Here is a 25,328-nt window from a genome sequence, read left to right as displayed (position 1 = left end):
CAGCCAAAATGGTGGCCCAGAGCCATGTGCTAAATGTAATGATGGCCATTTTGTTGATGGCGAATGTGTTAAATGTAATAGCAGCCAAAATGGTGGCCCAGAGCCATGTGCTAAATGTAACGGCGGCCATTTTGTTGGTGGTAAATATAATTCTGACGGCGGCCATTTTGTTGGTGGTAAATATAATTCTGACGGCGGCCATTTTGTTGGTGGTAAATATAATTCTGATGGCGGCCATTTTGTTGGTGGTAAATATAATTCTGACGGCGGCCATTTTGTTGGTGGTAAATATAATTCTGACGGCGGCCATTTTGTTGATGGCAAAGGTGTTAATGCTAACGGCGGCCATGTTGTGGATGGCAAATGTAATTCTGACGGCAGCCATGTTGTGGATGGCGAATGTGCTGCTCCTGGTGGTGAACATCTCAGATTAAGGCTACACACCACATCACCAAATCCTTGTTACCCAGTAATGACCACTGATGGCCAATACTATATTCCTTCGGGAAGTGAACAGGCTTTACCCATGTTTCTCGTCTCAGTGGTTTCCAGTGGGGCACCAACCCTTTCCCCTATCACTCCTGTCGGGAATCCAGCAATACTCCCACCTGGATCGTCCCCGGCACCTACCCTTTCTACTGTCACTTCCACTGCCAATTTAGCCGCACACCCACATGAGATGCTCCAAGCAGCGGCCTCTCCTCCCAATGCTTCCACAACAGCACTCTCATGCAGTCTACCTAACCCTATACCCAGTACCTCACAGGCTGTCTCGCAGCCAAGCGCACACCTGTATGGGACGGTGGCGACTGTATCAAGGGGGGGCTCAATGTGGGAGGGGGATACCAATAGCACAGGAAGCACAAAGGGGAGGGAATGTTGGCAACCTATTTTTGAAAAGGAACTTCCTGAGGGACCCTTGTTAGTGGTGGGAAAGGGTGATATAACAACAGTGGAGGCAGACGCTATTGTAAATGCTGCCAATTCTCGGTCAGAGCACAATGGAGGTGTAGCTAGAGCTATAGTGGAAGCAGGAGGGGCGACTATTTAAGCTGACAGTCGAATCATTGTTGAGTCACGTGGTCAGATAGCTGTTGGGGACTTAGCGGTGACTAAAGCTGGCAATCTCCTGTGTAGAATGATCATACACACTGTGACCCCTACTTATGACCCTATTCATCCAGACGTTAGTGCTCAACAACTTCATGCAGCAATAACTCGCATTAATGAGGACAGGACTGTTAAAGCTTTTAAGACTGCCTGCGTCACCTGGAGCCCACACCATGATACTGGAGCTGCCCAAATAGAGCCCCTCATTCCAGGACTGTTACCTCCTCCGGCTCCTCACACACAAGGGACTACATCTGCACTCCCGGTGCCATCTCTACTCCCGCCTCAGGTGCCACCGCCAACAGTGCCAATGCTCATGTCTGAGGAGCCCACCATCTATGTCAAGTTTACACCCCAGCAAGCTGCTACTCTGTTGAACCAAGTTCTAGATCCAGAAAAACAGCCGATGCCTTTCTACAGGAGCATGACGAGACATGGGACTCTGGTGTTGAGTTCTGCCAAGAACCTAAGACAAGGGCCTCGGATGAGTTGGCTGACCTATCAATTATTATTGTCGCAAAAGGTTTCCAGATGCCTCAAAGCTGATGCAGCCATTGTACGATGACCTCAAGACGTCAGCGTTTCCACTATGAACAAAATCCGTGGAAGCTTTCTACGCTCTTAAACAGGCCATACAGTCTGCACCAGCTCTTGGAATCACAAATCCTGATATCATCTGAGGACATCCGATTCTCTTAATGGCTCCACATGACATAATTGCTATTCTTGGAACCTAAACATCTGTTGGTGCAGCGTCATATGAGACTCCAATGTTCGCTCTTGGTTCTGGATAATGTCACTCTTGTCCGCTGCAGCATCTTCAAACTGTCCACGCTGCTTCCTCTTTCCAGGGGGGATCTGGATGATGATACTGATGCTCTCGGAGAAGATGCCTCTACACACTCAGAGGATCATGACTGTCTTGAACAAATGCAGGAAGAGGTAGCCTCCCAGAAAAAAGTGTCTGAAGACCCATTCCCACATGCTGACCTGACGTTCGTCACTGATGGTTCCAGATTTGCAGATGAAACGGGAAGGTTCCATACTGGATATGCCATGGTTACACATGACCAGGTCATCTCAGCCGGATCCCTACCACCGCACGTCTGTACAAGAAGCGGAACTTAAAGCTTTGACGTTGGCTTGTCAGGAAGCGACGGAGAAGATGGTCAACATCTACACGGATTCAAGATACGCTTTTGGAGTGGCTCATGACTTCGGCAGTATCTGGGCAGCCAGAGGATACCTAACGTCCAGTGGAACTCCTGTAAAACATGCTGCTATCATACAAGAACTTGTGGCCGCTCTAGATCTACCTTTGGAGGTTGCAGTGATCAAGATCAAAGCTCACGGGAGATTGGATTCTCCACAAGCAAGGGGGAACTTCTTTGCTGACAAAACAGCAAAAACCTATGCTGTGGATCCATTTAGGAAAGAGAAAGCAGCGGTGAACGTGTCACAAGACACTGAAGAAGGGACTAAAGCCTCTCTTATGAGGATTATCCATCTACATCAAGACAAGACATCAGATGATGAAAAGAAGTCATGGCAAGAAGGAGGAGCTAAAAAAGGATGAAGATGGAGTCTGGAGGGTGAACACAAAGGTCTACCCCGTAATCTGTACCCCTCAGTGACAGAATGGGAACACGGTATCACCCACAGAGGCAAGAATCGGATGAATGACCTGATTTGGAAGATTTATATGGCACCTGGGATATCTACTGTCACCCAAAATTATTTCAAGTCCTGCCTTGTGTGTGCAGCATGCAATCCAGCACCGTCTCAGAAAGTTACTCAGAAACATTTGGCTAAACCACTTTATCCCTTTCAGATTGACCACATTCGAATGCCAAAAGTAGGGAAGTACGAGTATGTACTGGTAGTGACTGACATGTTCTCAGGATGGCCCGAAGCCTATCCAGTAACCAACATGACTGCCAGAGTGACTGTTAAGGGACTGATGACTGAAGTAGTCTGCAGATATGGGGTCCCAGAGGTAATTGAGAGTGACCAAGTACCCGCATTCATTGCAGCACTGTCTAAGGAACTATGGACATTGGTGGGAGCGGATTTGGGTTTACATACTCCGTATCAACCCCAGAGCAGTGGGAAAGTAGAAACACTGAATGGCACCTTCAAAAATAAATTACTGAAAGCCAGTCAGGAGGTCAGACTTGGACAGACATTTTGCACGTTGCCTTATACTCAGTCAGAAACACTCCAAGGGGTTCCACTAAACTCACACCATTCGAGATTCTTTTTGGGGGGCCTCCAAGATTGGGTCAATATTTTCCACAACAGCTAGCCTTGGGAAGTGATACTCTTGTAAATTATGTAATTGTTGTTACTAAAGAACTGTCAGTAACACATGTACGAGTTTTATCATCCATTCCAGGTCCAGATTCCAGTGAAGGTACCCATGCTTTCCAACCTGGTGACTACGTGCTTGTAAAGAAGTTCATCAGAAAGACATCCCTGGAGTCGAGATTTAAGGGTCCCTACCAAGTGCTCCTGACTACTCCTACTTCGGTCAGGGTTGCTGAGCGCCTCCTGGATCCATCTCTCACATTATAAACTTGTTAGACAGTTAGGGACAGAGTAGGATCTGACCTGCTTGTCAAAGTCCAGCTACAAAGGGAGGTTTTCCACAAGGGAAAACTTGTCTCAAACTGGTGAAAACTCCAATTCCCCCTCCCGGGCAAGACGGTCAGATCTAGGATGTGTACATCAGGGTTAGTCACATGTGTATTTTATGGAACCATGGAGATGGGAGATTGGAGAGTAATACATCCAGCAGGTAGGGAAGTCCCGAGGACATGGGTAACGCGCTCCGATATACCTCCGCACTATACCCATAATTAGTCACACATTATCTGGTGTCAGTAGCATCCATATTGTCATGAAGCTTCTGATGTCATCATAACACTTAACATCGATGGGTTAGGGAACCACGGTGGGATCAAGATAAAAGAAAAGGTTAATTAAGTATTTAGGGGGGACTGTTGAGGAGAGCCATAAGATCAAATACTTAATTAACCTCAACACATAAGGTAATTGAGAGAAGCAACCTATAACATGTATTGTTTAACCTTACATAAACTTTCCTCAGACAAAGTGAGACACTGAAGATGGCCTCCATCTCCTGTAGCAGAGCCGTGTGCTCTGGTATCCAAGATGAACAATGAAGACACTAAAGATGGCCGCCATTTCCTGTATCAGCATGCCGTGTGCTCTGGTATCCAAGATGACGCCCACCCTGATGACCTCATGGATCCACCCACAGCGACCCCACCCTGATGACCTCACGGACCAACCCACCCTGATGACCTCATGGATCCGTCCATGGACTTGCTCATGCCCAACCCACTAACCAATGAAATACATCCGATCACTCCCATTTTAGAGCTAACCGAGCCCCCTTACAGGAGATATATAACATTGTGTTTTCACTAATAAAATCCCTTCTTGGAGCTGAGCCACACATTGATCAAGGAGAGTTACAGCTGACTGTGTCTGGTGTATTTCTTTAGTGCACATGATCAATATCCATTAGGCCAGGAGTAGGCAACTAGAGAATTGAACATTATATTAATTGTTCAACCCTAATATAACTATCACTGTAGTCGGAACGTAATTGGCAGAATTGGGAATGATTACGGTGATTCTGCATACCCATATCTGTGTGACCTCTGCTATTCTGATGGTTCCTGAATTATGGGCAATATCAAGGCCATGAAATAAGATTATTATATATAAAAATAGCACATACCTGCTTCATCATAAGACCCTGAAAGCTTCTCCAGAAGTTCACGATCTATTGCCAAAATCTGCTGCTCCAAAATGGTCTGGTAGGAAAGTACGCTGTTCTCTTTATCTCTTTCGAAGTCCTGTAGATGTTGCTTTAGCACCTCGGGCAGATGAGTTTTCACATATTCCGCTGCTGACTGCACAACAAATAAACAAAGCAATCATTTGTCTAATCCTAGAATTTTTAGCTTCTCACAATGTGTTTTTCAAAACATTTTCAAAAAAAGCCTCTAGCAAGAAGAACTCCGAAATCTCATCATTCTGGGTAAATCACAAAGTTTTCATCAAGCAACCAAGGAATCATTTACTTTACTATGATGCTCATTGCAAAATGTATTAAGCATGCTGCGTCCATCCAGGATGAGCAGCGCTGCATACAAAGGACCTTGTGATCCAGAATTCATTGTTTTTAATATCTTCCCCTATTCCATTATTATACAGTCTCTGCCATTTTGTCACAGAGCACAGCCCATTAAACATAATGCATTTTTATTTTCATACGAGATATAGTCACATATTACTAGCCAGGCATCTCTATGCTATTTTAACCATTTTAGGCTATGTCGACACTCATACAGTGCTCTCCGCTGCTATTTCTTTAGGAATTTAGAAAAACAGAATTCTGACGGGAACCCAACAGAGTCATGGACTTCAATGAAGTACTTTGGGAACTGTCTGGCATCAGTCTTGAAGTATTCGACTTTTTTAGACATGCACAAAAACATGTCTGAAAAAGACGAATACTGTCAGCATGAAGGTCGGTGAGGGTCCGAAGTGACTGTCGGCTTCATTTAATTGGAAGGCTCCGGGGTTATGTTGAGGCTTCCCTTGGAATACACTTTTTTTCTGGGATTCTAAAAGAAACCCCAACATAGTGATTAGCAGAGAGCACTGCATGGTTGTGAACCTAGCCTTGGAGTTATTTTCTCCCTATTTTAATCAAAACACCAAAAATAAAGTGATGGAGAAAATGGAAACATGCAAGAAGAGCTTTGGATGACGATGCAGTTGGAAAACAGGTGGTGCAATACTATAGGGAGATATATCTATATTTTTTCATCAATACTGTAGGATATCCTCATTTCCAAGAATGAATTGGAATTTTTTTCTGTATTCTGAGATAGAAAGGATCACTGCATCCTGTCAGACATACTGTATAAGCTTTCAAAGTTCTGATTTCTGCTTCCCTCCCTTAGCTCCCCATGGCGACTGATCTCTCGGAGACCTAGAGAGCCCTCAGAGCCCTCCTCATTGGCCAGAGGCATTCTTGATTATCTGTAGGCCCATGGACTATGGCACATGCATTAATGCATTAATGGTCAAATCATTTATTTTTTGTACTAAAAATCACAGACCAAAACTTTTACTCTAATTTATTTTCTATAAGGTTGAGTGTATTTCCTACCTAGCGAAAACAGTAGTAGCGTTGTAGATGAGATTTTAAGAAATCTCATAAACACGCTGCAAAAATATCCGTATCAAAAATTGACAAGCGTAAGAAAACTTGAAATCAGCAGCATATATCAGTGTGTATTAGATCATATGGCAAGACAAAGGGTAAAAAGTGAGACTATAAAGGTAACCTTTCAGCAGGTTTGCCCCATATGAGATACGGCCACCACCTTTCAGAGCTCATATACAGCATACTAATATGATGTATATATACCCCCAGTCCAGCCTGGAACAAAAGGAAAACACCTTTTATTATACTCACCTGGGAGATGGTCGGGTCTGAGGGGTGTCGCTGGTCCTGGTCCGGTACCTCCCATCTTCTTTCGATGCTGTCCTCCTTCTGTGTTTCATGTGGATAAACAGTACAACGTTATCTGCACAGTGTTCCCCGGCATCGCACTCCTGCGTTAGCGTACTTCTCTGCCTTGACTGGGGCAGAGCAAAGTACTGCAGTGCGCATGCACCAGGAAAGGTCAAAGAGCCCCGGCGCATGCGTAACTGCAGTACGCAGTACAACTGCAGTACGTTGCTCTGCCCTAGTCAAGGCAGAGAAGTATGCTAACGCAGGAGTGCGATGCTGGGGAACACGGTGTGGATGACGCAGCACACGTCATCCACACGAAGCACAGATGGAGGACAGAAGGGAGGCACCGCACCAGGACGCCCCTCGGACCTGACCGCCCCTCGGACCCGACCGTCCCCCAGGTGAGTATAGTGAAAGGTGTTTTTCTTATGTTGCAGGCCGGATCGGAGGCATATATACATCATATTAGTATGTTGTATATGAGCGCTGAAAGGTGGTGGGCGTATCTCATATGGGGTAAACCTGGTGACAGGTTCCCTTTAACTGCACCATTTCTGCAAGAAATCTGCAGATATATGTGCAACTACAGCCGAAATGCCACATAGGAATGTATCATGAGAGTTGTTAAGAAAGATTTTGGAGATACTTAGTTTAATGAAGACAACATCAAGGCTAAATTCACATGCAGCATTTTTATATAGCTTTTTTTGTTTATTCATATAAGAAGCTGAGTTTTACAGTACAAACAATGGCGATGACATTACAGAAATATCATGCACACTCGGGTTTATTTTTCCCGTTTTTTGAAATCTGCCACACATCAATTGTTTCAGCATTTTTGCTGCGTTTTTTCCACTCATAGAAAGCAATGAACAAGTACAAAAACACTGGAATAAAAAAAAAAAGAATACAGGTTTAGAAGCGTTTTTGGTGAATGAAACTAACTTTATTAACCTAGTACTGTTGACAAATCACACCTGTGATCCGAACAAGTAAAATACAGCCAATAAATCCAAAACCGCCGCAAATAATACAGCAAAACCTGCATTTTGAATGCAGCTTTTTTACTGCCATGATAGCAGGTTATCGCTGATGAAAAAAGTAATCAATGCAAAAACAGAGAACATATTGAGTAACATTTCATAACTGGGTTTCAAATTAAACAATAGCATGAAAGAAAACTTAGAAATTAGATTTGTAGCTGTTTTTTTATTTCTAGAATAATCCAGTCTAGCTTTACAATAACCCGTCGCGTCTTATGCTGTCGTTGAATAAGACATACTATGTCTGTCCACATGGGATCCATCAGTGACTCCTCTTGAAAAACTTAATGACCAGTCAATCACTGGCTACATTATCTCCTCAGATCTGTAAAATCCCTTTATGGCCTTAGGTTCCCCTATAGTCTGTGCAATAATGGTAAGGAAATGCTATGTGTAACCTCTTAAGAGGATGTCAGTCGTACTCTGATGATGTAGTGAGCTATTTAGCCATTCATAGTGTAAAGGACTTTTGGCGCCTTTGGCAAAGATGGTGCAGGTAGAGGAAGAGAAAATCAATTGTCTACGTCTCGTCCCAGGACGTCCTACTAGAGGTGACAATCTAATTGCTTACTTAATACTTTATACGTCTACCATCTACAGCAATTTCCTTGCTAAGATTCGAGTTTTGGACTGTATTTAAATTAGCTCTGGAGAGACAGAACAATGTATTTGTATTCATTTCTTCGAGTACATACAAGAAATCTCCTGAGCAAGCAAACATAAAGCCTGTATAAATATGTCAGAAATGAAAAAATAGGGCAGATAATTCCTATCCTTATCCCTTCCCGGATGTATTTTATTAGTATTGTATGTACACAGAATGATTAGCATAGAAATTAGCTAAGTTTAAATTAAACTATAAAGAGAATGACCCAAAAGCTAAAGTTTATTAATATGTTTGAAGATCTAAAGGCCTTTACCGTCCTCAAAGAAAAACACAAAAAGCGCTCCATGTGTGAGTCGATCATGAGGAGAATGCCTCAGGATACCGATGTTGCTCACCTGAGGTAGTTGTGCGAAACAGGTACAGCGTTGGAAATGGACTTGGCCAAATCCACCCATAGCTGCTGCACCGACCACCCTTTCCGACTGCCTTGGCAAAGACCTGAATAGTGAAGCCAAGAAGGAGGGTTGCGGTATGGTCTTGGCGCTCCTCCTAATTTTTTCATGAGAATTATTGAAAGTAGTGACAAAACTATGTCTGAATCTATTGCTAACTGCAGGGTCACCTTTTTTTACTGAGCAAGCAATCCGCGTGTTATTTCCTGGTTGGTTTATAGGCATTCCTTAGGATATCCACAAGGTAACCTTCACCTTTAAATCTCATTTGTAAGACTTGTGATTTACTCTTAAAATCATCATAATTAGCAGTTTTTACGTACACGCCAGTACTGTCTGTAGGGCACAGTCTTGATCCATTTAGGCAACTGCCCACTGGAAAAGTCCAAGAAAGATGTTCACGTCAAAGTTTTTGAAGTGGGTGGATGTACAGATCCCACCATTCACATCTTTGGTGACGGCCAGATCCAAAAACTCAATATTTCTGAGTTTCTGAGTAGGAAAAAGTAGATGCTAAGCCCCATTTATTCATAATTAAATTATTAACAATGTTTGCGCTTCATCATTTGTCCCAGTCCAGATGATAAAGGATCATGTATGAACCATTTATGAAACAAGATCTGACCCATTGGCAGGAAGGACAGTCCGATGTGTACGGATTTCCCACTATATTGACTTATTTCTTCAGCAACATGTAATTAAACTAGAATCGCATACATGGGACTCTTCAGACTTAACAACCAAGCTGAAAAAACTCCCACATCCCCCAAATTACATTTTTTTTTTTTACTCTGGATGTACGCTACTTTCACTGCACTCCAACATTGAACATAATCTAATAATATAAGTGGATTATACCTTGACCATCTCTTTAGGTATTTATGGTATCATAACTTCCTTTCTCCATGGCTTTTTGCCTACCGTAGCACTAGCACTTTATCATGGTACAGCAGCACCTGTCTTATATTTTTAATTAGTCTTCATGATACAATATGTTAGCACACATTAGTCGCATTATTTGTATGGTCATATGGTTTTGTAACATCATTGAATTGTTATTTGACTCCTTTCTAATAATATTAGTTATTACTGCTTATACTATTGAATAAGCGTTTTACCCTCACAGCACATACAAGTAGTCATCTTATCAAATGTTATAATATAGCTTTGCCTGGATTGTCTCTTTTAGGCCGGTTTCACATTTGTGGTTGTGTCCGCAGCGTTTCTTCCGTAATTATCCGCATGCGTTGTGTATTCCTATCTTTAACATTAGGGACGCATGTGTCTGCGTTCGATTGCGTTTTGCCGCGTTTGACGACGCATGCGTCTTTTCATCGTCTGCAGTTTGGCGCGGTAAACGATACACGTAGTAATTTTAGAGGCGTCAATTTGCCGCCTAGAAACGTATGCGATTGTTAGCGGATGGAATGCGGCAAAAAAATGCATTGCTGTCTATGTGAACGCATGCGGCCGCAAGCACATGCGTTTGCTTGCGCTTGTGAACGCATGCGTTGCACCAGAGAAAAACATGTCTAGACACTAATTAGCCACCCCCCACATACAAGGTGATAAAGGGAGGGAGTGGACATTTGCAGGTCACTACTCAGCAGACAGAGAAGCAGAGCAGACAGACAAAAACACCTTGCAGGAAACAAGACTCTGAACAATGTGAGTATATCCTAGCCGATGCCTTTATTTTCTATTTTCTGTCTCTACATGTCCTAATTTCAGCCAATTATTTCTTTCTGCATGCATCAGAATGTCATCTTCTTCTGATGAGGAGCAACATCATGGGCCTTCTCAAGCCGAACATGTCAGTGAAGTGAGTACTCAACTCCTCGGTAAGTATTCACTGTCACATCTACACATGTGACAATTTTTTTCCCCTTTTTTTTAGAGCACTTCTTCCACTGCGGCAGAGGGTAAGCAGGAGCAGCGGGGTCACGGTCGGGTGGCAAGGCGGAAGCGTGTAAGTATACCTGGCTGACTGTTTACTGTATCCTCACTTTAGTATTCTTGAATCTTCCTTTCTATACTTTCCTCTTTCTTTACATTTTTCTTCTACACTCCTTTTTCATCTTGGCTTTCATTATTCATGCCATTTTCTCAGCCTCTGTTTTCTTTATTTTCCTTATGTTAATGTATCCAACATTAATGTCTTCATTTATTTTTTAGGTTCCAGAACGGGATGAGGACCTCATTGACAACGATATCCTCATCTCCCTGGTCCATGAGCGAGTCCCGTTGTGGGACACCTGGGTTCCACAGCACTCAGCCAACGTGACGATCCGGCGGCTATGGAATGAGGGGGCCAAAGCGATGTGGGATGGCTGGGACAATGCCCCGACTCAGGTCCGAAATGCATTTTGTAAGTATTGCAATGCAGTGTGAAGCAGAGGGCATCGGACAGGTCAGTCATGCCCGAGTTTTTGCACTTGAGCTCGGCTTTTCACGATGGACTCGAGGCTTTGGGTGACCGACTGGATACTGCCATTAGCCATATGAATACACGTATCCAGGAGGTCACCAAAAGCCTTGACCAAGTAAAAGCCGACCACCAGAGGTCAGCACATCATTTTTTTAACCAAATTGAACAGGGCATGTCGGAACACCTTACTCCTGATCTCCAGACCTCTGCTGCATACCACTGCATGGCCACCTCCATTCCTAGCACTGCCGGACACCACTACAGCACCACCACCATGCCGAGTGCTGTTGGACAGCCCACCGCCACCACCATGACAACTGCTGCTCCTGCTTGGACTTCCTCCACTGCCATGCAGCAGCAGGACCCTGGCATGGCCTTCCGCTCCACCACCACCACGATGCAGCAGGACCCAGGCTTGGCCTTCCGCTCTACAAGCACAATGGACCCTGGCATGGCCTTCCGCTCTACGAGCACTATGGACTCTGCTGGCATGGCTGCACGCTCTATGAGCACTATGGACTCTGGCATGGCTGCACGCTCTATGAGCTCTATGAACTCTGGCATGGCTGCACGCTCTACGAGCACTATGGACTCTGGCATGGCTGCACGCTCTACAAGCACAGTGCAGCAGGACCCTGACAGGTCACCCACCACGACCATGCCGCGACAAATGAGCCCACAGAGGCTTCCCAGAACACGTCGATCCCAGAAAGGGAAAAAAAAAAAAAAAAATGCGTACTATCAGTATTCCTCCCCCCTCACCTCCCAGTGTGTCTGTAATGTCAGGTTTGTCTCACCCTTCCAGTGCGTCTCAGGCCCCTCATGTGTCGAGCCCCATCCCCGAACTACCAGACCCCACTAGTTTAATTGCCCGTTCTCCTGCCACCCCTGCGTCGTCCACACTTAGCCAGGCCTCACAGCTACACACACCCCATTTCCATCACTCTACCCCAAGCAGGCGCAGTTAAATAAAGATTTTGTTTGTAATAAAATAAATACTATTGTTTTTTGCCCCCAATTATGTGTGGTTAATTGTGTATTTCGCCACCGGCAACACACACCGTGCGCCAAATAAAACACTGCGCCGCACACTTTATTTTTTGACCACATCATAGCTCCAGTAGTTAGCAAGTACAACACTGCAGCTTTGTGTGTCTTTAGTATAGAGATATGAGGTGGGCCAAAAAACGTATACTTGTATTTTCTCCATAATCTCTTCGTTCTGCTTAGTCTGTGACTAGTGTTCCAGACTGAAGAGAAAATGGTGGCAATACAATGCAGAACTATACTCAACAGGTCATGTGTCAAAAAACTAATTAGTTAGGACTCCTGACCTGGTGAGTAGAGAACTGCCTTGAATAACCTCCATTTTCTCTTCTGTGTACGTAATCTATTTCACACAAAGTGAAGGGACGATGGCTGTCATACAAGGCATATCTATGCTCACCTGGACATGTGTCAGAAATAGTGAATTCATGAGGCTGTTATATGTGCATCATGAATTCATTATTTCTGACACCTGACTTGATGAGTATAGATCTGTTTTGTATTAAACAGCCATCATCTCTTCAGTCTGCGTCCAATGGATACTGCAGAACAGAATCAGGACGCCATGACGTCAACAACCGTACCACTAACAACCTGGCTTCCGTCACACTAGCAGTATGTGGTCAGTATTTTACATCAGTATTTGTAAGCCAAAACCAGGAGTGGAACAATTAGAGGAAAAGTATAATATAAACATATTTAGCACTTCTGCATTTATCACCCACTCCTGGTTTTGGCTTACAAATACTGATATAAAATACTGACCAAATACTGCTAGTGTGACGGCAGCCTTGGTTTGTAGAGGAAATACATAGGATACACGGTCAAGATACCAAAAAATAAAGTTTATTAACAACAAATATTAGTAACATTTAAAAAAATAACTGGTACAGACCAAATCCCAACAGGACATTTACACAACATTGTCCTGCCACGACACACGTCCAATATCTGAATCAAAAAAGGCAGCAACTTGGTCCCGCCTCAACTTCAGCAGTTGACCGCAGCGGGTGATGCTGGTAGACTGGCAATGGGTTTCCGACTGTTTCATCCAGTTCAATGTTGGGTCGCTCCTTAGCCATTATGTAATTGTGGAGAACCACACAGGCTTTGACCACCTCATCAACTGTCTCCATTTTTAGATTAATGGCTGTCCCAAGAATGCGCCATTTTGAGACTAGAATCCCAAAGGTACACTCTACTGTTTTTCGGGCCCTGGTCAGTCTGTAGTTAAAGATCCTTTTAGTGTGGTTCAAGTCCCGACTGGAATATGGCTTCAGTAGGTTTTCACACCTCTGAAAGGCCTCATCCCCAACCATAATAAATGGCATCGGTGGACCTTGAGTGTTGGGGAGAGGTCGTGGCCGTGGAAAATTAAAATTTTTGCCATACACACGGCGCCCCATATCCGAGTTCTTGAAAGTCTGGGAATCGTTGCCACGGCCAAAAGCTCCAATGTCCACGGCGATGAAGCGACAGTCCGCATCTGCTATTGCCATGAGCACAACAGAAAAATATTTTTTATAGTTGAAGTACTCCGATCCTGTTCTGGCTGGTTTGATAATGCGGATGTGCTTTCCATCCACCGCTCCCAAACAGTTGGGGAAATCACACACACTCCAGAATTTTTCAGCTATTTCAATCCACATGTCCGCGGTGGGTAGGGGTATAAACTCATCCCAGAGAACATTCCACAAAGCCCGGCAGGTGTCCGCAACTATTCCGGACAGGGTGGAAATTCCAAGCTGGTATTGGAAGAGGAGGGATGATAAACTCTCTCCGGTTGCCAGATATCTGGAAGAAAATAAATAAATAAAAAAATTACAATCAATTCTATTTATGGGGTTGTTCTGCTAAAGACATAAAGGAAAATACAAAGAATACATGTCAGAACACCCAAAATTAGCACTGGCATTTGTTTAGAATTATTACGTACCTTAATGTAACCAGCAGACGTTCCCCCTGTGGAATCGCTCTACGGAGCTGGGTGTCCTGTCTCCGGATGGCTCCTTGGACACGAGCAAGCAAATCCCGGAAAGAGTCTTGCGACATCCTTGTATATTCCGGGAATTTGTCCGGGTTGGCATTAAGCTCGCCATACAGCGTGTGATAGGCTCCACGGCTCTCGCGTAGTTCGATAATGGGGTGTCGCCAAAAACGCCTACGCTGTGTCCTTCTCCATCTTTCGCGATCTCTGTGTTGCTCCCAAGCAAACGCACAGGCAAGAAACAGCTTGATGCTTAAATCCAGGTTGAAATAAAAGCTCTCCATGCGAAGATCCATCATGACACAGGATACAGTAGCACACTGTTAAGATTTCAGCAGTCCTAGGGTCTATACTATGTATGTCTATGTATCCCATAATACACGCCCTCTGTAGTCACATTGGCGGTGTCTGGTTATCTAGATTTTTCTCCTGTAAAATTTTCCACCATGCGCACAAAAAACGCAAACGCATGACAAAACGCATGGAAAAGCGTGAAAACGCGGAGTTTTATTAACCGCATGCATTCCCGCATGCGTCTAAAAATGCTGCGTTTGTACGCGTTTCTATGCGTTTTTTCCTGCACTTGCGGATGTGGATTAATTGCTGCGGATTCGAACGCAAATGTGAAACTAGCCTTAGCGCTTGCACATTTCACTGTTTTCTATTTTATATTGTGTTCTTATTGTTGTGTGCATCTTGGTTTAGCAACGTCATCCTTTGCGTATTTGCACATTATTGTATGTCAATTTGCACATTTGTGCCATTATCTTTATTGAGTAGTCTCAACTTATTTGAGCCTTATAATTTTCCATTGATTCTCCTGTATCCTGGTCTAGCTACCTCATCTTTTCTTCTCTGCACATTGTTTCTTATGATTCTTTTTGTATACAAATAGGACAAATTAGAAGGTTGTTACTTTATTCCAGGACATTGCATATCAATTCCTCCACAACTGATTCATTTCTGGGGGTCACCTCAGCGAGCACATTGGAGGAAGGTTGTTAGTATTTGCATGGACATTACTGTTGTTTGTTGCCTTCTTTTCTTTTTAATTTCTTTTATAAATCATGTCTTCTGTCTGATGTATCAATAAAGATTGGTTGATATTTTCTAATTGGTGATCCTGATTACTATACACACGTCTCACATGCAATTTAGGTTTGTAGTTGGTGATCCCAACATATACTGGTTGTGCCCTCAGTTTCTCTCAAATCAAAAGTTCCTTTAACCTCTCCACCCCTGGGCCATTTTCCGTTTTTGCATTTCTGTTTCTCGCTCCCCTTCTTCCCAGAGCCATAACTTTTTTATTTTTCCGCCAATATGGCCATGTGAATGCTTGTTTTTTTCCGGGAAAAGTTGTACTTTTGAATGACACTATTGTTTTACCATATAATGTACTGGATAACAGGAAAAAAATTCCAAGTGCGGTGAAATTGCAAAAAAAAAAATGCAATGCCACAACTGTTTTTTTTACAATGTTCACCCAATGCTAAAGATGACCTGCCCTTATTATTCTCCAGGTCATTACAAGTTCACAGACACCAAACATGTCTAGGTTCTTTTTTATTTAAGTGGTGAAAAAAGTTCCAATTTTTTTAAAAAAGAAAACTGCATTATTTGTATAGTCATATGGTTTTGTAACATCATTGAATTGTTATTTGGCTCTTTTCTAATAATAATAGTTATGTCTTCTTATACGATTGAATAAGCGTTTTACCCTGATAGCCTGTTTTGTTGCAGCGACCAAATAACATAATTCTGGCGTTTTTACTTTTTTTCCCGTTACGCCATTTACTGATCATATTAATTATTTTTATATAATAATAGATCGGGCGTTTCTGAATTCGGCGATACCAAATGTGTATTTTTTAAATTGTTTTATTTTCAATGAGGCAAATGGGAGGTGATTTAAACGTTTATGTATTTTTAAAAACTTTTTTTTAACTTTATACTTGATTCAATAATCTCCATGCGAGACGAGAAGCTGCAAGATCGCTTGTGCTAAACAGAGCAGAGCTTCAGCCCTGCTCTGTGTATTAGAAATGCTCAATTGCTATGAGCGCCAAACCCTGGGCGGCTCTCATCGCTATCCAGCTATGACATCCACAAGGGTTCCCCCCCAGGTCGTGTGTTGTCAAGCCAACCCATCAGCGACCCGCGGTCATGTGACACGGGCGCCGATGGGTGGGATTAGTAACACGCTTTCGGCGCGATCGTGTTAAATGCTGCTGTCAGAGACTGACAGTGGCATTTAACAGGTTAACAGCTGAGGGTGGATCTCGATTTCACCCGCGGCTGTTAGGGGCACATGTCAGCTGTTCAAATCAGCTGACATGTGCTGTAAAAGATGTGGATTCAGTGCTGGAGTACACATCAAAGGGGGAGACCCAACATGCACAGTACAATTACAGAGCATGTCGTGAAGGGGTTAATTGGCCATGCAAGATTCTCTGTGACTTTGTTACTAGTGATGAGCAAACGTGATCCGATAAGGTGTTATCCCGCATGTTCAGGTGCTAACCGAATGTCTGAGAAAAATATTTTTAAGTCCTCACGGCTGCATGTCTTGCACCTGTTCGACAGCCGCAACACATTGTCAAACAAACAGACAATCCCGGCATGTGTTGCAGCTGTCAAACAGCCGCGAGACATGCAGCAGTGGGGACTCAAACATATTATTCAAGCATGCCGGTTAGCACACGAACATGCTCAGATAACAACTAATCCGAGCACAATCGCTCATCACTATTTGTTGCCTCTGAGCGAAATTGTATATGGACGCAAAGCTATTGCAATCAAAGAGTCAATAACTCAACTGTAATTGTTACATCATTTCCGACCAATATTTGGGTCAGAGATAACTTCCTGTTTGATTATACCTAAAGAAGGGGATGGACCATCTCCGAAACGCGTAGTTCATTAAACCCTTCTTTTCCCATGAACCTGCTCGTCCTCCTTCACGGCAGTGCCAGGACGAAACCATTACCCTCTTTCTTCTAGGTTCTCTATTGACATTATAGGCACGCATATCCTGTGTGTATGTTCTATGGTAGTAGAAATGTATGGGAGCGACGATACATACATACTTCTGAAATTTCATACAGTATCAAGGAAGAGGTCATTTTATTTCCCCCACAGATCAGGGGTGGCATGTCTCAGTCTACATTTGGCACATTATAAGGAACAGATCATGTACATATATTCTTATCTAGTCATTATCAATGCCGTGATCCTACCTATCCAGTTTCCAGCAGTAAAGCAGAAGTGTCATTCAGTTATTATTTGCTTATTTTACTTGCTTATATAGCACCATCAAGAAAATAAGAAAAAAAAAGAGACTTGGCACTATCATGAACTGCTGAGATAAATGCGCTGAGTGGTAACAGGTGATGTAAAATGGCAAGATACAAAAAAAAGTAGCCAGTGGTGCTCTTTCAACTGTAGACAAAAAATGAAAAATAGGAGGGACAGCATGAAAGCACTCTCGATGAAAGTTTTTTTTTTTGTTAAAAGTACAAACACAAGGTCAACCATTGCCACAGGTACAAAGTGTTAATCGGGAATGTACTGCTACCAAGAAGCCCCAGAAGCTTTATGCTGAGACAACCCCTTTAACCTCCAGATCTACCTATATTCTGTGTGTCCTCACTATTGTCAAGGGGCAATGTCTCTCAGGCATTCCTATATTGGCATGATATTGCAAATGTTTGCTAACCCCCGTTTTTGTATGTACCATAGATATGATACAATAATGCTTCTACCCAGAAAAAAGCAAGTCTTAATTTAGAGGGAAATGGTAAAATGTCTAATAAAAAAAAAGTAGGGTCGCAAGGAGCGTTTGTCATGTTTATTCTAGATGTGTATGTTTACTGCTCAATTAGGCCTTTCTGACCTCTACAAGAGTGTTATTTACTATCTCACCATCTACACATTATTCTTTCCATCCGCTAAAACTTAGAAACATTTATCACAGCCCTAAGCAGAGCACAGAACAACACTTTATCAAGGACCTGACCTTATGGAAGAGAAATTTCAATTTGCCTGCTGCTCTGATAACTGTGTCTACGTTTACACCAATGCTATATGAGCTTCTTGAAAATGCTCAGTAAAATATTAATAAGGGTTCGAAGTGTGATCGGACGCCTTTCAACAGGTTGACCAGTGATTACACATTTTGTAAGGAACATTTCCACTTAGACCTCACGTTAGAGGCCTCTCACCCTGCCACGTCAGACCTCCTGCTTTTAACTGATGAGAAGCAAACACTTTTTATCCTAAGTTATTGGGCATGACTCGATAAGAGTCGATGCTGACTTTTAGGATTGCTACCCCCAATAGGTGCCACTAAAGTTCTAGTCCTCCTCCTCTCTGAAGAGGATTTTTGCATATTTACACCAGATTGAGTTATTTGCTCATAGGCTTCTAAGAATATTGTTCGTTCTTACAAATGGATAAAATTATTCCAGAATTATACACTGAGCAAGCAAAATGTATAACTATGTGGTACTAATTCAATTTAGAGGACAAACGTCTCGCAAGGCAACCATGGCCGATCAGTATGCATACTACCAGAAGGACATATAGGCCCTGATTCATTATTGCGTTTGCGCCTATTTTTTTCATTTTAATCTAGTTTTGTGTCTTTTCTTGCACCCAATTCATTATTCAAGATCAAAGTACGATTTTGGGATGTGCAGTCCAAGCCTTTTCTTTACTGTTCTGGCAATTCAATATACTATTTGCACCCTTTTAAGTCTGTTTTATACGTAATCGTCTGTTTTCTTTTGTTTGATTGTTTCCGCTTTGTTAGCAGTTTAGTGATTCCAGATGATCTTTTCGTCTGATTCATCAATTGCGACTTTTTAAAAAGTTGTAAAATTTGGCTCAACTCCACTCCAGTCCCCTTGGTGTATTTTTGAGTATGTCAGTAATTTGGCACCATTTTATGAAACGAGCAACTTTTTTTGCACGTAAAAAGATAAACGGACACTTAACTTTGTTCCAAAGTCCTCCATCCCGTGCGCCATTTTGAAGAGCTTGGAGCCAAAAACAACAACACAAGCCAAAGTAAATAACTTAAAGAAAAATGCAAACTAGGTATCAGGGCCATACTGTCCCAACTTTTTGTTTGCTCAGCATTTACCGTACAGCTTGGGGCATGGTATAACAGGAATGAAAACCGTACAATATGGAGAAAGGGGCAGTAGTCATCCACCAAGACATTTTCTATGCAGATCATCCAAAGCTTTCCTGCTCTTGTCCCTGAATGTAATATATCTATTTCTACCTTAGATAAACCTGTGAACTTATATACACTGTTTTTTTTTCATTAAAAAACAAATGAACAGAGAAAATGTAAGTGAAGAGTCATCCCACTCCACTAGTTTTTTGACTATGAAACTCTAAATTATAATATTACGATCATATTGTCCACAGTGAAGAGCCAACACTTTACTCATGTGAATGTGAACCATCCATGGTCTACGGCACTTGAGACTTGCTTCTGACAAAAGAGGTATTATTTCAATGAGTTATTATGTACAACATAATTAAGGAGAATGTTTTATCTCACTTGTAAAGAGAATATTTTATGAGCATTTTAACACAAAGCCCCGCGGTTCAGACATGACATCAATAACCTTGTCTATGATGCATATGCTTTTATGAGTTGTACAAATGTGTGATCTTCCCAAGATCAATAAAAAGAGTCAGAAGGAAATTCAGAATTCTAAGTATGTGTGGGGAATAATATTATGGCAGGGCAGTCCTTTTAGAGGCCTTGATCCATATTGTCTCTGTCACTTACACAAAGAAAAGAATCTAAATGTTGTGTCATGTTCAAAGTTCTTCATAGAATTTCGAACCTCAAGTGTCACACTGTTGTTCTCACGTTAAAAGGGTCAACAACTGGTATCAGCCGTGACATAGAGATATTCCAAAGACCCCCAAGCAAATAACACACACGTCCTGACCAGCTAAGGTGTATGGGGCCTCCTAACTCTCCCCTGACTGATGATGTCAGGGGACAGAAGGACCAGGCATGTTGAATTTTAGTGCCTGTTCCTTTTACTCTCCAAACAGATCACTTATTTATTTATTTCAGTCACTTATAAAGCACCATTAATTCCACAGCGCTTTACAGACATCATCACTCTCCATTGGGGCTCACAATCTAAATTAACTATAAATATATTTTTGGAGTGTGAGATGAAACCTGGAGGAAACTCATGGAAGCAGAGGTATTTAGACACAGTTTACTTACATTGCCCCATTACAAATACAAACATATTCGACTACGCCTGTCCATGTAAACAATGTAGGGGTTTGGGAATTTAGTCAACAATTATCTAAGGTGTATAAGCTCTATAAAGGGGTTTCCCACAAACAAAGTACATTTCAATCAATAGCAGGATCTACGATCCCATGCTGTAATATCTGTATTCTTTTGCTTCCTCCCCTGCCCAGGAGCTGCGGTATGATCAGACCATGTTCCTGTACGGTCAGACACAACCATTACACAGTACACAGCAGGGGCACATTTATAAGATTATCTAAGCACAGGAATTTTTTCAACACACTCATTTGTGCAACTTACTTGTATTCTAATCTATATTCATTAAAATGTACTTTGTTCATGGGAAACCCCACTTAAGGAATCCATACACATGAGATTGCAATAACTTGGGCAATATCTCATTCAAATGCTATGTTCTCCAAAAGAACCCATAAACATGCTCTTTACTTAAACGGATGTGAGTGATACTTTAATAGGGGGAAAAACTGTGCCCAAACACCGCGGACATTGCTTATCCCCTGGAAATACAAAGTATCAAACAGATTGAAACCCAACATACTAATTTCTACTATAGGGGATAATCGAAGTCATAATAAGCAAGATATGAATGCCAATCCCATACAATAAAGAAATATTTGAGCTTCAGATCATGGACTGATGACTGGAAATTCTCTGCTCCCTTCTGGCGTGAACAAGTCCTGCAGTTCCTTAGATGACCTGTGTTCATGATCACACCATCACAAAGAAACTGACCACAAATGGAATTAATAGGAGAGTGGCAAAAAACATTAGTAACAAATGGGAACAGAAGCAATCAATTGCCCAATAATAAAATAATGCCACAAGCTTTTTGTTGAACTATTCTGAGAAATGAGGAGTGACCCTTTGAGGAAGACATCGGGCCCAGGTACGGGAGGCATAAAGCTCGTATCACATTTCACAGTATGAGCATTATACAAACAGCACAAGATGGCCGTAATGGCATAATAGAGCAAATGCACCTCTGAATCAATGGAAACAAAATTAAGGTTTTGGAGTGCCTTAGCCAAGGTCCTGATTTGAACTCTATTGAAAATTTTTCATCTGCATCTCCAAATCCCCTGCACAGTAGCTGGTGGATGTGGCATCGTGAAGATGAATTCATACTGCTTAAACTTAACCGTAGTTGGAGGATTCTTTATTGGAAGAAAAGTTTCTTTGGTTATGCCAAAACAGCTCATTTACAGAGCAGTCATATTCTGGGCCTCAGACTGGATCTGAAATACATCTGCTTGCACAAAGCCCTAAAAGTGGGATTTATAAGCCTGACAAAATGTGGTACAATCGGAAATTAGGCTTTAAAACAAAATACCTGTAGGTATGGGAGTATGATCCCTTGGAGGACCTTTGTTACCTTGGCCCATGTTCTCGTTTCATATTTTGTGGTAGATAGGAATAATTAGTTTGTGATACTCGCGTAAATATAAAATCTCACTTATCAATCAGGACCAAAGCAAGGGGAGTGAGAAATTGTCTAGTTAAAAAATAACTTTTATTACTTATTTATTAAAACAATATGAATTTCGTAAACTATAAAAAGGTGTTCTTTCTGCAACAATCGCAGTTGAGCCCATGTATGAGATTACTTTCCTGCAAGTGCCACGAAAAACACCTCACATACAATAAAAAGATGTTTTTTTTTTGCATATACTGCTACTAACATCTATAACAGAGCCCATCTGAGACCCCCCAGATGAGGAGGGAACCAACTGAGGCACCATACATGTGTATATATATATATGTGTACAAACTGTGTCAAAAGAGTAAGAGGGGGAATGAGAGATCGCAGGAGACAGTATTAACACACGGCACTGTCTGGCCGTATGGAGAGAGACTGACGTCTCCCATTCTGTCCCCGATGAACCTTGATCACGCAGGGGGAAACGCGTCGGCACTATGAACAAGGGACTTCTAAATGATGAGTGGTTACTCTTTCTGAAACCATATTTGATGGTGGGAATGTGAATAAGGGATTGATAAGAAGTGTGTATATTTCCCTGATACCATACTGATGGTTGTTTTTGTCTGATACCAGATTGATGGTTCTTTTGTGAAGGGGCAATTTCTGCCCAAACGATCTATCTTGATTGGGGATACCATTTTACTGCGTATGTGTGGTTTTTTGCCGTTCTGGATATTACTAATATCCTCAATGGTGTTGGTGTTTTTGTAGTGTAAGAACCAGCATTCACATAGGACCTCTCGCATTCTGTGTGTGTGATGCCTAGTATAGGGACTGTATATTCTGATGACCCTCCAGAAACATATTTTAGAACGGAGGACTCCTTAGTCTCACTGCTTTATATGGATTATATACCATATTGTATACGCGATTTCTGTGCCTATAGCCATCTCCATATGGCGCACATTCTCACTTTGGAACTACTAATGAAATTAGGTGGCATACATAGGTATGCCAATTAGACTAATTAGGGAATATGATCTACACACACTAATTTTTTCCCCTCTTATTTTCTATTTGTATCTACATTTTGGGCAAGGGTGTAATAGGGTGAAGAGGGATACAGACGTTGAGTGGGGGCACCGAGAAGTACAAATTAGGATGCCAACCTGCGCTGCGAGGAAGGGAAAGAAATAAGGGAGAATTAGGGACCTATTAGGTCCACATATTTTCTTCCTTCTAAACTTTGTCTGCTCCTGGACTCTTAAAAAAAAGCACCCTAACATTTTTTGTCTGTTTTATGTACTGTCTGTGATGAGTCTTTTAACGCTTTTAGAAAGGTTATTAAAAGTTAATTTTTAGGGGTCTATTTTTTCTTGTGGTTGTACAAATTTGACTGGGGCCTCATCTAGTTATTTATGATTTGGTGTTTATTTTATGAAAGTATTAACCAACAGTGGTTGGAACAAAAACTCAATGATAGCAAGACCCCCCTATTACTGTACACATCCTACATAAATATTTCACTATGATAAATAGACAGGGATCGTCAGTGTTCAAACATCCCCTATAGTGACTTAAACTCAATATTAAACATCAGCAAAATTACATGTGCTATGTATGTGTCATTTTTAATCACAATGATCTCACCCATTCAGTTGATCCAGAAGGGCAAAGTCAAAGTAGAAAGTGGGACATCACGGTTCCTCAATTCTGTTTGCCCATTTTAACCATCTGGTCCTATGTACCCATTAACTCCCTCCCTTACAATGGCAGTCCATAGCTGACCCTTTAGCACAGGGGGTGGGGAATCTTTTTTTTGCCAAGGGCCATTTGGATATTTATACCATCCTTTGTGGACTGTACAAACTCCGCACAAGTACATCCTTACTCTGGCTCTGGTTTCAGGACGTAATCTTTCATTGCATGCCCTTCAGTGTTCAGTAGTGAACACTGCGTGTGTGCGCTAACAGAGCAAGAAGAAATTAATGAGCTGGTGGCAATCAAAATACACCTCCCTGCCCAAGAATGCGGTCCCTGAGAATCTGCCCGGGGGCCTGATTAAAGCTCATTGAGGGCCGTAAATGGCCCTGGTGCCTGAGGTTCCCCACCCCTGCTTTAGCACTTTAGCCCTAAATGTTTTCTTTTCAAGCCTCCTAATGCATTTCCTCAACCTGGACTCATCAGCGGAATTGCTTTAGACTAAAAATAGTCTAAGAGTATTCAGACCTATGTTATAATTATAACCCAAGTTACTCCATCCATTCACCTGGGGTGCAGTCCCTCAAATGAAACTAACACATGTCATTATTCAAGTTCAACATTTGCATATATATGAATTAGCAATAGGTGTGATTAATACCAACAAAGGCAGAGCGTATGTAAATACATCTCTGAGATGCACAAAATTGCTATACATACCCAAGTCAGAGCAAAACGTGCGTTTGTGAACCAGGGCCACACAGCAACTATCCCAGCTCTTTAGCACTTGATGTAAGTTTTGCCTCTAATATAAAATAAAATGCTATCTTACCAGTTCATAGGGATATACCTCATAGGTGTAGGGATATATACTATTTTATAATTTGTATTACTTTATGTATACATTTGCTTTTTGTGGTCCTCCATTGGGTTACTATGGTTTTTTTTTGTAATTTTTGATTAAGAATCATAGAATGTTTGAGTTGGAAGGGAACTCCAGGGACATCGTGCCCAACCTCCTGCTCAATGTAGGATTCACTAACCATCTCAGACAAATGTCTGTCCAGCCCATTTGAAGACTTCCATTGAAGAAGAACTCGCCACCTCTTGTGGCAGCCTGTTTCACTCATTGATCGCCTTCACAATCAAAAAGTTTTTTTCTAATATCTAATTTGTATCTTCTCCCTTTCATTTTCATTCCATTGCGTCTCATGTTTCCATGTGCAAATGAGAATAAGGATGATCCCTCTACACTGTGACATCCCTTCAGATATTTGTAGACAACTATTAAGTCTCCTCTTAGCCTTCTTTTTTGCAAGCTAAACATTCCCAGATCCTTTAACCATTCCTCGTAGGACATACTTTGCAGTCCGCTAACCATCCTGGTAACTCTTCTCTGAACTTTCTCCAGTTTTTCAATGTCTTTTCTAAAATGTGGTGCCCAGAACTGAACACAGTATTCCAGATGAGGCTTGACCAAGGAGAAGTAGGAAGATTACTTTACGTGATCCAAACTGTGTTCGCCTTTTTGCTGCTGTTGACTTGTTAAATCTGTGATCTATTAGTATATCCATGTCTTTTTCACACGTGCTGTTACTTAGTTCTATTCCTCCCATTCTGTAGATGTAATTTTCATTTTTTTTGCCCAGATGTT

At 42.0% G+C, this 25,328-nt stretch overlaps 1 protein-coding gene across 2 annotated transcripts in view; it reads right to left on the bottom strand.

Annotated features, from left to right (window-relative positions):
- Positions 1-25,328, bottom strand: part of PPM1L (protein phosphatase, Mg2+/Mn2+ dependent 1L) — a 265,595-nt gene that overhangs the window by 49,977 nt on the left and 190,290 nt on the right. For both annotated transcript variants that reach the window (XM_077290641.1, XM_077290642.1), the window contains exon 2: positions 4,880-5,054. In XM_077290641.1, coding sequence (XP_077146756.1) covers positions 4,880-5,054 — 175 coding nt within the window. The remainder of the gene's footprint in view (positions 1-4,879; positions 5,055-25,328) is intronic.

Source organism: Ranitomeya variabilis, chromosome 2 (assembly GCF_051348905.1).
Source record: "Ranitomeya variabilis isolate aRanVar5 chromosome 2, aRanVar5.hap1, whole genome shotgun sequence".
NCBI classification, from domain to species: Eukaryota; Metazoa; Chordata; class Amphibia; order Anura; family Dendrobatidae; genus Ranitomeya; species Ranitomeya variabilis.
This window is presented reverse-complemented; position numbering and strand designations above follow the sequence as displayed.